This window comes from Gouania willdenowi, chromosome 24 (genome assembly GCF_900634775.1).
Source record: "Gouania willdenowi chromosome 24, fGouWil2.1, whole genome shotgun sequence".
Taxonomy (NCBI): Eukaryota; Metazoa; Chordata; class Actinopteri; order Blenniiformes; family Gobiesocidae; genus Gouania; species Gouania willdenowi.
Window position 1 is genome coordinate 14,926,246 of NC_041066.1, and position 17,041 is coordinate 14,943,286.

The 17,041-nt window shown below is 37.6% G+C and overlaps 1 protein-coding gene across 1 annotated transcript; it reads left to right on the plus strand.

Annotated features, from left to right (window-relative positions):
* Positions 1–4,668: 4,668 nt before the first annotated feature.
* LOC114457867 (methylmalonate-semialdehyde dehydrogenase [acylating], mitochondrial-like) lies at positions 4,669–16,977 on the plus strand. The gene is made up of 12 exons (XM_028439988.1): positions 4,669–4,842; positions 5,171–5,212; positions 8,813–8,887; positions 9,202–9,363; positions 9,446–9,524; positions 11,883–12,185; positions 12,435–12,556; positions 12,722–12,911; positions 13,053–13,234; positions 14,273–14,452; positions 15,945–16,043; positions 16,136–16,977. The coding sequence occupies exons 1-12, from the start codon at positions 4,804–4,806 to the stop codon at positions 16,238–16,240; spliced, it is 1,578 nt and encodes a 525-aa protein (XP_028295789.1). The 5' UTR covers positions 4,669–4,803; the 3' UTR covers positions 16,241–16,977.
* Positions 16,978–17,041: the final 64 nt, after the last annotated feature.

Here is a 17,041-nt window from a genome sequence, read left to right on the forward strand (position 1 = left end):
CCCATGCGGCCAGCGTTTCATCGGAGCCATTTTGAGCTGACGTGACGTGATGTGGAAAAACACTGACACATCTTGGATTTTTGTTGTGTGTCTTTACTGTTGTTATTCGTGCTGAGCTCCTGCTCCTTGTGCATGACTCATCTCCTCCAGAAAGCACTGGTAGGTTAGGTTGTTTGCCTGATCACTCGTCTGGTTCTCCGTCTCCAGGAAAGGGTTCGTGGTAACCCGCCGAGGGTCAGCGATGCTACGACTCCATGGGGTCTCCGTGATCCCCGGCAGCTTGTGCACACAAGCTGAGATGGCCTACAGAGAGCACAGTGGGATTCACTTTAATGATGACAAAGAGCATCTATGTTAACAGTTATAAAAACAACACAACCATTTTTTTTTTTTTTTTTTTTAATTCTCGCATATCACCTTAAAAGTAAAAAATGCTAGAATGCTGCTCTTAAACATCTGTACTGACATCTGTATTAAACAATAATAGTTCCCAAGATGTGTTTCAAGTAGTTTTTAATTCCACGAGCATGTTACATACACCAGGGGTGACACAAAAAAGGCGCTATAACGGTAAACTACAAACAAGAGAAAAGCCTGATCTGAAATGTTTTCTGGGAACGACACTCAAGGAAAACACACAACTTTAATTGGACATCGTGTTTTCATCACTCAAAGGAGAAAAACTTGTAAATTGCAAGCTGGATGCATCCAAACTGGCAGATATTTGTTTTCTTGTACCCAGAGACAGTTTAGCATACAGCAAAAAAAAAAAAAACTTCAACTACAGTGAAAAAATTTAACAGTAACACTTGGTTGTTGGCATACTTTTGTTGTATAGTCTTCCAATCACTATTCGGGACGGTTCCGTTTTTAAAGCTTTTAAAAAAGAGCTGAAAAAAAAGGTTAAAAATGAATCAGTCATGTGATCATATACAGAAGTAATTTTTTCAATAAGAAATTGCTTCAGTTGGTCGTAAATAATGTAAAAATATTATGTCTGTATCTTTTGTTATCATTGTCCTAAATGTATGAGGACTATATGTAGAAAGTAGCTCATGGCTAAATCTGGCACATTTACCCAAAGTATTGTACTGGTGTTCATTAATGTGCACTATCCTCTCTAAATAAACAAAAAAAGTAAGTAAAGTATATGTATGCATTTTTTTTTTACTTGTGCATATATTAAGAATATTGTAAATTGTCATTTATTATATTTATTTATTGTGATTTATAAGAAAAACTGGGATATTTCATATGGCAAAGTCAGATAATAGAAAGACTCTTAAAAGACTTGTTGCTAAACTCGGAAATTTGAATTAATTGCAAAAAAAAAAAAAAAAAAAATCAAGTAAAATAAACATACACCAATGAAACAAGAAGGTTTTTTGGGTTCATTTTTAACTAATTATACCTGCTGTCTGAGATTAGGAATAATAAAACTAATGGGCCTATTACCTATACAGATAAATTTTTACAAGCCTGAGTCAGGGCACAGCTGGATTATTTTATGCAGCATCAGCCTCTCGAGGAACTAGCAGCGCGCAGTCACAGGCTAGACCCCTCAATCCTTATAAAACCAGCTGTGACATCCTCAAATCAATTCTACAGCTCCCAGGTAACCAATGAAGGACAGCCGGATCGTTTTAATGTCGCTGCTCCTCTTAGTGCAAGGTGAAAAACCTGACAGCTGTGTTTTGTCTAAAATGCAATCATGATTTCCCTTTCAACGTAATACAACCAGATTGTAATAGTTAACTGTTTGAATCAATTGAGTATCACCAGAAACCTAAAAGTAGAAAACAGCATTTCATCTGCAAGCCTCCGAGAATACTTCTGTGAATATGAAACAAGATAAGGTGAGATTTTTAAAATGTTGTGTGCAACACATCGAAAAACAAGCTCATCCTCAATAATTAAATATTGGATTATGCACTCATCATTCAGGATTGTCCATCTGTTTGAGTGTGTAAATACATGGTGTCATACTTAATAAAGCCATTGGATATATTTAGATCGACAGGATGACTTTGCAACAGAAAATGATTTATAGGACAAGACCAGAATAACAAAAATCTCTGCTGTTCACGTTTAAAAAACCTGCCACTGAATGTGGTTCCACTGTGTGTGTGTCGTGAATAATAAAACCACATTTTAAGACGTTAATAAATTGTTGCTTGGTAATATTTTGGAGAGCACTTGCTGCTGCACTGTGGCAGAGGGTGTCAAACTCATTTCAGTTCAAGGGACAAATACGGACCAGTTTGATTTCAAGTGGGCTGCAGATTATAGCAGTGTTGTGCCTAGTTTTCAATATAAGTTCAATTCACTTCAAAAATTCTTGAAGTTTTGTGTATTTGAGAAAATGTTGTGTCATTGTTTGTGAGAAATTGCAAGATTTGTGGAAAAATTGAGAGTTTGTTCCACAATTTGAAATAAAAAATGACGGCATTCATGTGGTCTAAACAAAGGAAACATGCAAACCCCTAAAAGTACATGTATATATAGAGGAGTTTCATAAAATTGCTGTAATTGTCCATCTACAACTGGATTTTTTTGTAATTGACACAACAATTAATGTTTTATTTTTATTTTTACTTTCTCCTGCGGGCCAAATTGGATGCTCTAAAGGACCAGATTTGGCCCCCGGGCCTTGAGTTTGACACTATGGTTACCTTGTGTCTTGTTGTTGCTGTGCTCAGATTTGCCATATGGTGTAGCATGATGAAGCTAATTTCCATTACCTCACCTTCATTAGCAGATCTTGGCTTGTTCCTCACCTACTGCGAAGTCTTTTAACTAAATGATTGTTTCAGTTATTGATCGCCTATCGACTGACACGTGAAGCATGTGCTCATTAGCACCTGTTTGCTGTTGGCCAATCAATATACCTGATTATGGTTATACAAAGACAGATTTTTGGCAGCTGTACAAATGAGGAATGATAGCTCTGATTGTGTGTGTGTGTGTGTGTTTTTTAGATGGTTTATTCATTTTGAGTATTGCAATCATTTTACAAAAATATACAAAAATATTTCTTTGCTTCGAAAACATCTTATTTTAAATCATGTTTTAATTAATGCCCAAGCAAGTTTGATTGACTGATTTCATTTTATTTCGAACATGAACGCAACAGCAGTGTATCTACCACAATGAAATGAAGATAATAATGATGAAAAAATAATAATAAAGCAAAGCAAATAGAAAATAGAAAATAAATGGTTACAAAATCCTGCTTGTGAAGCCTGTACATGTTCAAAAAGGAGTAGGAGGAAGTATAAATAATGTAATATTTAGTATATAATCTTATAATATACACCTATTTACACTATAACTATATCTATACACACACATAATTCCTTGATATATATCTGTATAAATATACAATTCATGCAATCCACTATACATTAATCTGTCCACACATACATACATACGGTATAAGTACATACACACCTATTTACAATCATTCACCTTTAACACTTGTGCTTTGAGACAATAAACTTTATATATTTATGTTTAAATTGCTTTTTTTTTAATTTCAACACCTCATATGTTTTGTATCAATGTATTTATTAGAATTATACTTGGAAATTTTAATTAAAGAATTCTAGTAAAATGTGGGTAAATTACTTCAAGTGCAATTGAGATTGGTGGGTGGTGAAAAATAAAAAAGCTGCAGAAACTAATCAATGTTTTTTTTTTTTTTTAGAAGGATAAAAGGGAATTCAGACAAAAGGTTAATCAAATGCATATTTAACTGTAGACTAATTAGACAAACGGGTTTTTTGAAAACCCTCTGTTGCATCGTAAGGCATGATTGTAAGCAGTAATGGCTGTCATTGACATTGCAAACACTCTCAGCCTGTGAACACTTGAACATGGTGAGAGGCTCTTTGATATGTAGAATAATACAGCTGAGAATTGCTCGCTTTAAAAAAAAAAAAAAAAAAAAAAAAAAAAAATGTGGGGGTTTTAAACTACAAAAGCACCTTTAATGTCTCTCAAATCTGTGATTCCCAGACATGGAAAATAGGTGCAATTGACAAAGATTTGCGTTATCATCACCAATAATGAAATTGTCTGTAAAACATGGCTGCAACAGAGGTAAAATAATGCTTTTAGACATGAAACACACAAGAGCCATTATCCTTGTGCCTATTACCGTTTCCTTTGAATGCACTGTGTACAGTGGAGAGAAAAAAACCCCTAAAGCTTCAATCCATCTTCCCTCATCATGACAATCGCTTTGTAGGCACTCCATGGTTTCTGTAAGCGCGTTGCTAGGGAAACTGTTACCTGCCACTTGATTAGGCGTTAATAAAGATGTCCTTCAGTCACCATGAATAACTTTCTACGATAATGGAGATTTAATACCGTCCCCGCTACAACAACCATTGAACCGTCGTTGAGCAACTTAGACACTGTCGGAGCTTTTTGAGTTTGGGAAAAGTTTGATCGGAGAAGTTTAGGATTTAATTGTCATGACAGCCAATCAGCGTCTGATGAGAGAGGGCGGATGTGAATCTAGACGTTGTCATTGGCTGTTTGTATAAAAGGCCCGCCCACAACTAATAGACTCAGCGAATTAAAACGCATACAGATTCCACAGACCTATAAACAATCTGCAAGGCCTGCCCCTCATGCCGCTCCTTGGTAAATCTCTCTCCATTAGTGCTTACAGGTCGGGTAGAAACGTAGCGCTGTCCTCTGAAACACGTCACTGATCTGAACTTCTGTACACTCCGTCCCTGTGTGGGTCGGTTAAAGGGCTTTATAGCAGGAAACACAGGTACCCCACACTCCACAATGGCTGCCCTTCTTCTCCGGTCACTCAAACACACTAAGGTAATGCAAACTTACGCTTGCAAACATACTGGTTCTGTTTGGAGATGCAGTGTTTTAGGGCTAACGTACTGAGCTGTTAGCTAACAAAGTGTCGACCTGACACGCGCTGCACACTAGTGCGCTCCATTCACCTGTTGTGTTTGCAGTTATTTAACGCATTACTGTTTAATGTGAACAATAGTAAACATAATTGGTTATTAATGTGCAATTTTCACGGTTTAGAAGGTTTTTTGTCGGTGGAGCAGTTGTTAGTTTGTGTTGCTGGTTGAGGCAGTGAGTAAAATAAGAGTTAAGGGCATTAATGGTGCATTTGTGTTATTATTTGCAGGCCTCCCTTCACCTGGGTCGCATGTGCTACTCTTCCTCAGTGGTAAGTGTCCTCACTCACCTTGTGCTATTTACATTGAGGACACCTTAACTAACCAATCCAGTCTCTTACATCCGATTTCTTTAACATAAATGAATACTTACAGGTTTATCTAAAACAGTGGCAGAGTTGAGTTTTTCTTTTTTTAGAAGCAGTCTTCATAAATTAATAAATGCCATTGCCACTTGGTCTTTCCAATTATTGTCTTTCATCCTGTATTTGAGCTTTAACATTCTTTTCTTTTTTTTTTTCTTTTTTTTTTTTTTTTAAAGTTATTGGAGAGTTTTTATTTTTATTTTATTTTATGAGATGCTTGGAAAGAATATGTAAAAAGGTTGAAATTGTTGCTTGAAAGTTTGTTTTTAACACAGCTGAAAACACACCCTTTTGACATTTTCAGAAAAGTTTTGTGCATTGCATTGTGGGATGTGAAGTCGTGTAAACGGATGCATAGACGTGTTTTTACATTCTTCATCGGACAATAATTTGCTTGATGCTATTTTGGTTCTAGTTTGTTCATGGTATTCTCTTTAATATCGCCTTACTGAGTGCAACATTTGAATTTGGCTGCATTCAGATCTTTCTGTTTCAATCCCAAATTAAGCATCTGCTATTATTTTGCCACAACTTTCAGTCCATGAAAACACCAGAAATGTGTTGAGAAGTCACTTTGGCAGAATAATTTTTCATTTTTTGGAAGCAAACGCAACAAGTCATGGTCAGAACGAAGTGAAAAAATCACTAATATGTATTCGTCTCCAGGACTCCACATTTCACAATGCAATGCACGGAAATGTTCTGATATAATATCACTTAGTGTTTATGTTGGAAAGGAAAAACAGACTTTCGAGCGCCAATTTCAACCTTTTACATCTTTTTCTCGAGCAAAATATCTTCAATTTTTTAACCTGTGAGGCCATCTCTGTCTTTGTGATTTAAAAAAAAAAATGTGTCCAGCAGTTTAACATCACATAATATTCTACAGAATAAGCATCATTACTTAGGTAATACCCCTAGTCTGATCTCCAACAGCACATAATCCAGGATTTGACATGTCTATCTAGGAAGTAAGTGTTGGAAGATCACCACCCACTAGAAACTGTGGCAAGTCAAATGGACCTAAAGGGGGTTTTTAAAATCCCCAGCTGGTTGCAAATTGATAATGGCATTCTTGTTTTTAATTAGCTTTTTATGTTGCTGGCCAAATGTACCTTTGGTATTTGGATATCTAGTAATCTCTGTTTAAGACTTGTATTCTAATTTTTATTTTTTGTTTATTTTTGGTGATTTAATCAAAATAAACGTTTCCTCTCTAATTAACTTCTAAAAACTTTACGTTTGAGTAAAATGAAGCTTGGTTCAGCATCACAAATTTGAACCTAGCTTCAGTATAATACTTTCTTATCCTTTTTATTCGGGTGTAACAGTATATTGTATTTCAGTTTGCATTTCAGTTCCAATCAATCATTAATCATGTATACATCATTATTTTCACCTGATCCCTATTACAACCTAATGGTATGGTGCTGTATCATCAGAGTCAACAGTCAAAGATAAACATAGACGCGTACATACTGTATTTACTCAAGTCAATTTAGACAGTCTAATGAAGCTGACGCGTATTTGTACCATTTTAGGAGGAATTAAACCAGACTTCTCAGAATGCACTTTGTTGATCGAGCTGTACGCCACATATAAGCAAAGTTTGGGACTTATACAAAAAACCTGGTGAGATAATGTGCGCTAATCCACGACAGCTCTGACCCCGCCGTACGCACAAAATCATGAGAAACCGGAAACTCCGACCCAAACAGGAGAATGATGAAATTAATGACAGCTGTGTGAAATAATCGAATTTTGCATGTTTCGCAATACATCTCGTATATGAAGGATATATTTGCAAAAACGAAGGACCAGCGAGACCTATAGGCAGGACCCCCCCATAAGGACGAGGTGCTGCGGGAGGGAGAACGAGGCTGTGATGAAAGGGAGGACGAGGTGCCGCGGGATGGCGGACGGGGCTGCGGAGCCCCCGGCCTCACTCATCCCAGCACCACCGACCAGTAAACACCCTGGGACTGATGAAAAATGTGGTTTTACCAAAGGTGTTATACTACCTGTTCATCTTTATTATTTCAAACATGGAAATACAGTTGAATCCCATGCTTCTTGCCCATATAGTGCATCTGTGTACCCTCAACCTCCATCCTTTTGTCTGTGAGGCTGAGTTCCTGTGCGCCCTTTTGAACAGACGCTCTTCCTATGGAGAGTGACACACATTTTCTCCTCCGTTTCTATGTCTGACCTTTTTCACCTCAATCACAGTCTAATGCTTTGAGGCAACGCAACGCGATCGGCCTTTCTGGCATTCGTAATGCGTCGCCAAATTACGCTCTCCTGCGTGTGTTCACCTCAACATTTTAATACCTCCACCTCGCATTGAGTGAAATTTATTTTATTTGCTCGTTTTCCCCCTCGGTCCACCATGAAATTCGTATTAGTGATAATTCATTATGGTTGTTTCCGCACGTATGACAGCTTTCGAGTTGATTGTGATTTTAAAAACAGAAACAAGGGTGTGTTGTACATGCTTCCTTGTTTATATGTCGTAATAAGTGTGCTTACCTTGGCACACCTTTATAAATGAGACCCCAGTTCTGGTGAAATCAAACCAGTGTCTTCAGTTTTACTAACTTTCCCTCCACAGAGTGACCTGTAGCAAAATATCACTCCTACAACTTTGACTCAATATAATATTATTATTTGGTGCTTTTATCTGTGCTAAAACATTTGGATTGCTTGATGGCATTTATTGGTAGTTTAGTTGACAATAATTGTTTTTAATATATTGCTGTTTATATCTGCGATGTAGCTTTTAATATTCACAACTATCAACGTTACATTTTTAGTTACCAGATATTCTTGGCATCTTTTTTTTTTTTTTAGTTAAGTGGCCAATCATTGTTTCATGAACACCCAATATTCCAGTGCAATAATGAAAATGTGTTTGGCCTCCACTTCAAAAGCCTTCTGTGGACTAGTGTAGCAAATTAGCACCTGTGCTAAAACACTCCAACAATACATCTGATCTGGGATATCCAATGTAATTGTGATGACTGACATTTATTTTAAAATTAGAAAAATATTTATTTTTCTTAAACTATTGTAATTATTGGAGTATTCTTGAATTAATCAAATAATTGTCAAGTTTGAATATTTTCCTATTTAAGTTTTAGAGAAAAGTTTGAATTTATTTATATATGTGTGATGTAAAAGGTCTTGGTGAGTACACTGTAACTTAATTTGTAGCCTGAATGAATATAGTTGTTTTTTTATCACTGACTATTTTCCTGCAAACCTGCCAGAAGGATGTCAGGGCATTTAGATGCAGCTAATGTAGCATGAAAGACAAAAGGTCCTTCATGGTAATGTCTAATCAGGCAAAGTTAAATATTTGGAAACTCGGTGCATGCCAATGAAGCCGTCTGAGATGCCTCAGTAAGCCATTGTACACGTCGGGGTGATGGATACATGCTGATAAGCTCAGTAATGATGCAACCAGCCAGTACGGAGTTTAATCATATGCTTCTGTGACCCTCTCAGCCCACCACCAAGCTGTTCATTGATGGCAAGTTTGTTGAGTCCAGCACGTCTGAGTGGCTTGACATTCACAACCCGGTAAGTATTTACAGAGCCAAACTGTTCTGAAGCTGGAATGACAGGATGGGGCTATAAATAACGGCTGCAGCTTGCGAACAAGTTACTAATGAGAGCCAAGTTTGTTTTTGATTCTTGCTAATAACATTAGTTAATACATTTAACACTTAAGAGCTTAAAATTGTCACGCCATCATTGAGAAATCCACCTTGACATGAATAAAAATCTGTCTGTTTTTATCACAGAAAACCTCCAGCTTGTAAAAGACGTAAAACAGACATTTGAGTTTAAATATTAATGAAATAATGTACGCGTAATGGTCTCCTTCTGCACAGGCCACTAATGAAGTGGTGGGACGAGTTCCCAAAGCCACTCAGGAGGAGATGCTAGCAGCTGTGGACTCCTGCTCCAGAGCCTACAGCTCCTGGTCTGAGACCTCCATCCTCAGCAGACAGCAGATCTTCCTGCGCTACCAGCAGCTCATCAAGGACAACATTGTAGGGAAAGGCATCAATTTCTGTGAAATTCTATCTTGAGTTTATGCCTTTAACTGGACATGGTTTTTGTGTGATTCTGCAGAAAGAGCTGGCTAAAATAATCACCTTGGAGCAGGGCAAAACTCTTGCTGATGCAGAGGGAGACATATTCAGAGGGCTGCGTGAGTAACACTTTGACTGTCTTGACCGGATTAGAGTGCAGCTGATCTAATTCCTCCATTAAAGAAAAATTCAAACCATTGGAGGGTTTCAATTTTCTGTATACTCCTTTTGTAAAGCTTGAAGTAAATTTCACTGGACTAAGCTCTAAGCTCACATTAATTCAATAAGTGCACATAGTTCATATAACATTCAGCCTTCATGTTAAAGAGTGTTTGCACAGCCTTCTTTCAGACTTGGCGTTCAATTAAATTTTATAATCACGTAATCCTTTCCTTCACTGCACTGAGTTGCAGTTCTCTTTGGCTGCTTTGTATCAAGACTAGGGATGTACATTGATATGGATTTAGCGATTCCGATGCTTTATCGATTCCTGATTATCGATCCGGTTTTTTATTGATTCTCTTAACAATTCCCAAATACGCTGAAAAACAAGTAGTACATGAGTACAGAAAAGAATACAACCTGGTTGATTAAAATAAATATCAGGTTATAAAATGAGTCCACAAGTTGTTTAATTTTACCTGCTGTGCTAGCAGTGGTGCTGCTAATGTCGTTTTGTGTGGCCAAATGTTTGGACATATTGGTTGTGTTGCCGCCTTTGGTGCACAGGACCCTCTTGCAGCAATTACAGGTGACAATCCCCAAAGTGTCGTCTTTTTTGTGAAATGCAGCAGCTCAGCTCACCTCTGCCCTGCAGCAGCTTGCGTGTAACATGGCAAATTTACGAGGGGAGTACGTTTGTTTACAGTGGCGGCGCAGCCACAGCAGAATCGTAAGTGGTTTTTGTTAGTGATTCCAAAGAATCGTTTGACTATTGTTTCCCAAACGAAACCGGTTAACGATGCACATCCCTAATCAACACTAATCACTTTAAGAAGTCAAAAGCTCTATGTGCACATGCATAAGAAAATATTTTGAATTAACAATTTAGTTTTATTGTTTGTTTTTTTTTCCAGTTACTGGTACGAATCCCATTTTGGAGGTTCAAATTGGCTGTGTTCGAAATTGCATACTAACATACTACTTATACTGACTCTGATGTCAAAATTAGTATGTAGTCCATTCACATTAGATCACATGTCAAACTCAATTCCTGGGGGGCCAAATCTGGCCCTTTAGAGCATAAAATTTGGCCCTTAGGAGAAAATAAAAATGACAGAGAAAACATGAACCATGGTCTAAATTACCAACTAATTCTAGATATCTCAGTCCCTCCATATTCGCAATTTTAATGAAAGTTATGAAGAAAGAAATAAAGTTTTGCAGGGTTCACAGTTTTACTGTGATTATATCACATGACTGCAGGGATTTTTATTCTCAAATTGTGGATAGAACTCAAACGGTTTTTAAAATCCTGTAATTTCTCACTAAATTACAAAAAATTTGGTTACAAAATTAATGAGATTGGAAGTGAAGATCCTGCAGGGGCTGTTGGTTTTTCTTTACATACCTTATTAATTTACACATGGAAGTGCAAACTAGGGCTCAATATTTTTGAAAATGCTTTTTTTCCCACTTAAAATCTGTGGCCCACTTGAGATAAACCTGGTCCTATTGTTGGACAATTTTTAAGTTTGCACGATGGGCCTTCTAGTCATACTCAACCACACCATGATGCGTTGTGGGTAGAACGTGAAATCAAACGTCCCCTTTTCAAAACAAAAGCATCTGCTTTTGTCTTCCATTAGTTTTTCTTAATGCTTTTATAAATAGGGCTCTTGTTATGAAATTAACCGCAAGTTTTGTCAGTAAATATTTTCAATAAAGTCGGTGCGAAATGTGTTTCTGCTAGTTTTATGGATCAAATGAGCACATGTTGGTATTCTACTTGGTCACTTTCTCACTGAAAATGTGTTCAGAATTTTCAAAAGTGACGAGATATTTAGCCTTAGTTTGCTTCTGGTTTTTGTCATTGTAGGTTCGAAATACATCTTAGGAATGTATGCAGTACTTCATTGGGAACGGTCATCATCCTAATCATACTTATAGTATATAGTAGACAATATATACTCATTGAGTTTTTATTTTATAGTACGGAGTGTGCCATTTTTATCACAGCCTTCGTTTTGGTGTGCTATATTCTCTGTTATCTGCTGACAACGTGGTAGATCTGTAGGTGGGCTGTCAACAGTTAATATTTCTTACACTTCTTGGGATCATGCTGCTTGAAGTTTTTATTACAAAGCGTTAGAAAAAGAGATGAAGTGTTGTGTTGAGAAGAAGGCTTAATTAAAAAAAACATTTTGCACAGAACTGCAGATTGGAAGATACATTATAAAGAGTTGTTGTAAGATGTGTTAATCACGACTTTAAGATGTGTTGTTTACTTGGTACCTTCCCTTTTTTTCTTCCCTCAGAGGTGGTGGAACATGCATGTAGCATCACATCGCTTATGCTGGGGGAAACCTTACCCTCCATCACTAAGGACATGGACACGTACACTTACCGCCTGCCCATCGGAGTGTGCGCCGGCATTGCTCCTTTCAACTTTCCTGCAATGATTCCACTGTGGATGTTCCCCATCGGAATGGTGTGTGGTAACACATACCTGATGAAGCCCTCCGAGAGAGTCCCAGGATGCACCATGCTTTTGGCCAAACTGCTCCAGGATTCAGGGGCACCAGATGGCACCCTTAACATTATCCACGGGCAACACGCAGGTGTGTGTTAGTGTGTGAAAAACCTCTTTACTCAGAAATATGGCCTGCATGTGTGAGACGAACAAACAGGAAAGCTCCAAGAGGGATTTGAACACAAATCACATTGCCGTTGGCAATATGTAAATAAATATGTAAATAAGACACATCTGCATGTGCTCCATTTAACTAACTGTAATGTACAGTGTTTGAAGCAGAGTCATTCAAATCAAGCTAGTTGTGTCATAATATAATTTGTTTTATTTATTGTAGCTGTGAACTTCATATGTGACCATCCAGCCATCAAAGCCATCAGCTTTGTTGGATCCAACCAGGCAGGAGAGTATATTTATGAGCGGGGCTCCAAAAATGGCAAGCGAGTGCAGTCCAACATGGTACGTGTGAAGCACCTGTACTGCTCGTACATGTGGGAATTCAACTTTTTAAAAGCTGTTTCTTTTTGTAGACAAAATCATGAGGGACATAATGTTAGCATTGTGTGTTAGCTTTCAACATATTTAGAAGTCCTACAAAGCTTTGTCCTTTATTGCGTTTCTCAGGGCGCTAAGAACCATGGCGTGGTGATGCCTGATGCCAACAAAGAGAACACCATCAACCAGCTGGTGGGCGCTGCCTTCGGAGCCGCTGGCCAGCGTTGCATGGCTCTCTCCACCGCAATCTTTGTCGGCGAGTCTCGTGACTGGCTCCCAGAGCTGGTGGAGCGCTCTAGATCTCTTCGCGTTAATGCAGGTAAAAGCTTGCAAATGTTAAAAAGAATGCATATGTAGTGGCCTAATTTTTTATTTTGCATCTTTTATTTTATTTTTTTTTATTTTATAAACCGTTGACATGACATGCTCCTTTTTTAAATAGAAAAATGTTTTGTTTAAGGGGATCAACCTGGAGCAGATGTGGGTCCACTGATCTCTCCTGCAGCCAAGGCCAGGGTAGAGTCCCTGATCCAGAGTGGGGTGGAAGAAGGAGCTCAGCTGCTACTGGATGGCAGAAAGGTTCAAGTGAAAGGATATGAAAATGGAAATTTTGTGGGGCCCACTATTATTGGCAATGTTTCGGTAAGTTTCAAACGAAGTATTCAACATTTAATCTTGGCACTTGTCATTCTTAGATGCCTTGTATAGATTTTAGTTTTAGAATGTTTGAAATTTCTCCTAATATTTTTAAATATTGAAATTATTAGCTTGGTTTTACTAGAAACTGATGGGCCTGTCATTTCTAAGGCTCTGTATTGGGTGAGCTTTGAATTTTGTAATCAATTGTTTAATCTTTAAATTAATATATATTAGTAAGGTGTCTCTTTCCATTATGATATTGTTGTACAGGTGGCTTACGCACTGTGCATTAATAACTTAAAGTAGGACCTCCGATTTTCGGAAAAACACAGTATTTGCAGGATTTTGTGCCAAACGTGAGTGATTTGCCGGTTGGCGTTAATTAAATGTATGACAAAACCATATTAGTGAAACATTTACATAGTATTTTTCTCATTCAACAGGTGGCTGAGAGTCTAGCAATATGGCGACGTATTTTAGCATACCCATCCTGCTTACCTAAATTCTCTGAAGCAAATAAAATGTAAAATTAATAACAGTGAATGACTCTATTAACCCTATTTAGAAAGCTTTTGTTTGGTATGATTTTTGGGAAGTTTAATAGTAAGTAAAGTCACCTAAACAGGGAAAGATGACAAAAATGAAAAGTGACACGGAAATGGTCAAACCCTGAAATGGAATTTATCTTTTACCATCACAAATATTGATAATGAATTGCCCTAAAATAGAAAAATACTGCAAAATATTTTTTTGTGATTTCTGTATGACTTTGTGACTTTGCATTATTTAAGAATCCTTTGTGGAATTTTCATTGATGTATTGATATAAGTTGGGTTCATACATAAGCCTTTGGCACTTTGGTGAACATCGTTGCACCTTATCATTCATTTGCACCTTGTCATCCAGTTTGCTTTACAACCTGTGTGTGTGTTTGTGTGTGTGTTGTCTTTAATTTGCCGATCTTTGCTTATCTAGTTACCCCTCGGGGATTAATGAAGTTTTTTCTGATGAAACGTCTCATCTGTCTGCTGCTGTCTACAGCCCAACATGACATGTTACAAAGAGGAAATCTTTGGACCTGTGCTCATCATCCTGGAGGCTGACAGTCTGGATGAAGCCATTTCTTTAATTAACAGCAACCCTTACGGCAACGGCACTGCTATCTTTACCACCAACGGAGCCACAGCACGGAAATACACACACGAGGTGGATGTGGGCCAGGTGAGACTTCTGTTTACAAACAAAAGCAACAGGACATGGCTGGTCATCTTGGGTTGTTTCTGTATGTGGTCACATGTGTGTGTATGATATGTTTTGGAGGCAACAGTTTTATGTGGGAGGTATTGGCTCCGTGAGACTAAACAGAGTTTATAAGGAGTGGGAATGTTAGTGATGCCAAATGGTGTCTGTCTATACATAATGAATCAAGCATTCAACAATGATAAAAGGAGTAACAGCAAGTAAGTGGTTGGTTATTGTAGGGGATCTCAATCTTGCGGTCAGGACCCCATTTGTGGTCACAAGACACTGAAAAGGGGACGCCAGATGCCTTCAAGAAGCATTTGCTTGATTTTTATCTTTTTTCGGCAACTACACCAAACTTGCCATATTTTAACCTATTTTCATCACATTTTCTTGCCGTATTTGTGCTCGTTTTAATGCATTTATGCTCCATTACTACCATTTGTACCACTTCTATAACAAATTTCATTGCCTTTTCTGCACATTTTTTCCACTATCAAGACATTTTTGGGACTTATATGAACCATTTCCACCACCTTTTCTACCTATAGTCACATGTTAACCCAGTATTGTTACTTTTAAACACTTTTCACCAAATGTAATGCCTTTTTTTTTTTTTTTTTTTTTTTTTTTTCAATATAACAACTTTCACGATTTGTCATTCTGAATGTTTTCCAGTTTAAATCAATTGTTCCTACTTTTTAAATTGCATTACCCCAGCCCACATTTCTGCCCCTTTTAAGCCAATACTGACACTTTTTCGGTCTGTTTTTGAGAACTCTAATTTGCAACTTTTGACCAATTTTTGTGGTTTTTAAAATTTCACCACTTTTTCCACCATTTTTTGTCTTTTTATTAACCCAATTTATTTCTGACTATATAGGAGTGACTATATACTGTACGATGGCTGAAATAATAAGACGCTTTTTGGATAACAGTGGATATTATTCAAATAAATAAATAAATGTGGTTGTCACAGATTCATAGAACAATGGACCATCCATTTGTTGGCTTTATAGATGGGCCCCAAAAACGCGCTTTCCTTTATTCCTCCTTATAGATGGCCCTGTCTCCACATGACTGTTCTTGAATGTTCATTTCTGTGTTTAAACACCTACCGGTACAATGGGGGTTTCTGGCACCTTCATTTTAGGGGTTGCAGGCTGAAAAGCTTGAGAACCACTAGGTTAATGTACTGATGTAAATGCAGTGTTTGGATCAAAGGTTTTCTTTTATTTAAAATGGCTTGCGTTTACATTTTTGTACCATTTCAGCAGCTGTCCATGTTGTTTTTAGGTTGTTAATATTTGGATGCGCTTCATTCCTGAAATGACATTTTGTGAAGCACAATAACTATGACAGTGACTCACCACTCAAAGAGAATTTGAAGTCTTTGCTCAAAGGTCAGAATGGCAATGACTTCACTTATAGCTACTTCTCACTGTTTGCATTTGTGTAACTGTTTCCACAGATTGGTGTAAACGTGCCCATCCCAGTTCCTCTGCCTATGTTTTCTTTCACTGGATCCAGGGGTTCATTTAGAGGCGACACCAACTTCTATGGCAAGCAGGTAATTCATGAAATTGCTTCTCATCTTTTAATTAATTCAATACCATTCATTCGTCATCTTAACGAACCCATCTGTTATCTCCTCACCACCAGGGCATCCAGTTCTACACTCAGATCAAGACGGTAACGTCACAGTGGAAAGCCGAGGACGCAACTCTAAAGAGCCCAGCTGTTACCATGCCAACCATGGGCCGCTAAGTCACACCGACGGAGCATCTATTCTAATTTTCAGTGACTACGGTGACTTGTTTTATGCCTTAAGTCAAAGCCAGTGGGAACTTTAGAGCAAAGGTTAGATCTCCCTTCCTCTGGAGAAATACTTGTCTGGACTATTAATGTGTGTTTGAGCTTTGAACACTCCGGAGTCATTATTCATTTCTTCTTCATAACTAAAGGACGATGGACTGGGTTAATTCTGATAATGGTGCTTAAGGTATTTAAAGGTTCAGTTTTATTCTTACACCAGTATTCTCCTGTATTGATCTAGGGGCTCATGACTCAATCATGTTCACTCATTTTTTTTTTTTTTTTTCTGTAATCCATAGTCCTCTGGTTCCACATTTTCTAAAGCCTGACAGAGAAATTGTGAGGATCAGGGGGTTTTTTTGTCACTGAAAAGCTCCTCAAATGTCTTCCACCATTATCCCCGCTGATATAACGAGGCTCAGTTTATCACATAGTTGGTTGGATGGATGTGTGAAAGGATGAATCGCTACCCCAGAACATGAAGTCGTTTTTTCCTTCTGTCACTCTAGTAAAACTGAAAAAAAAATGTCTGATTAACTTTTGCTGTGTATTAGAAATGATACTGTACATCAGGGCCTGAGTATTATGATAAGTAAATTGCTGGGGTTTTTTTTTTTTTTTTTCATAATCCTGACATTTGTCAGCAGTTGTGATGCATTCTGTAGTAAAAAAATAAAAAGAATACTGCATAGCTGTGTTATAAATGAAATGTTTACTAGGAAAGTCTAGACTTAACCCTAATCCACTGCAAAA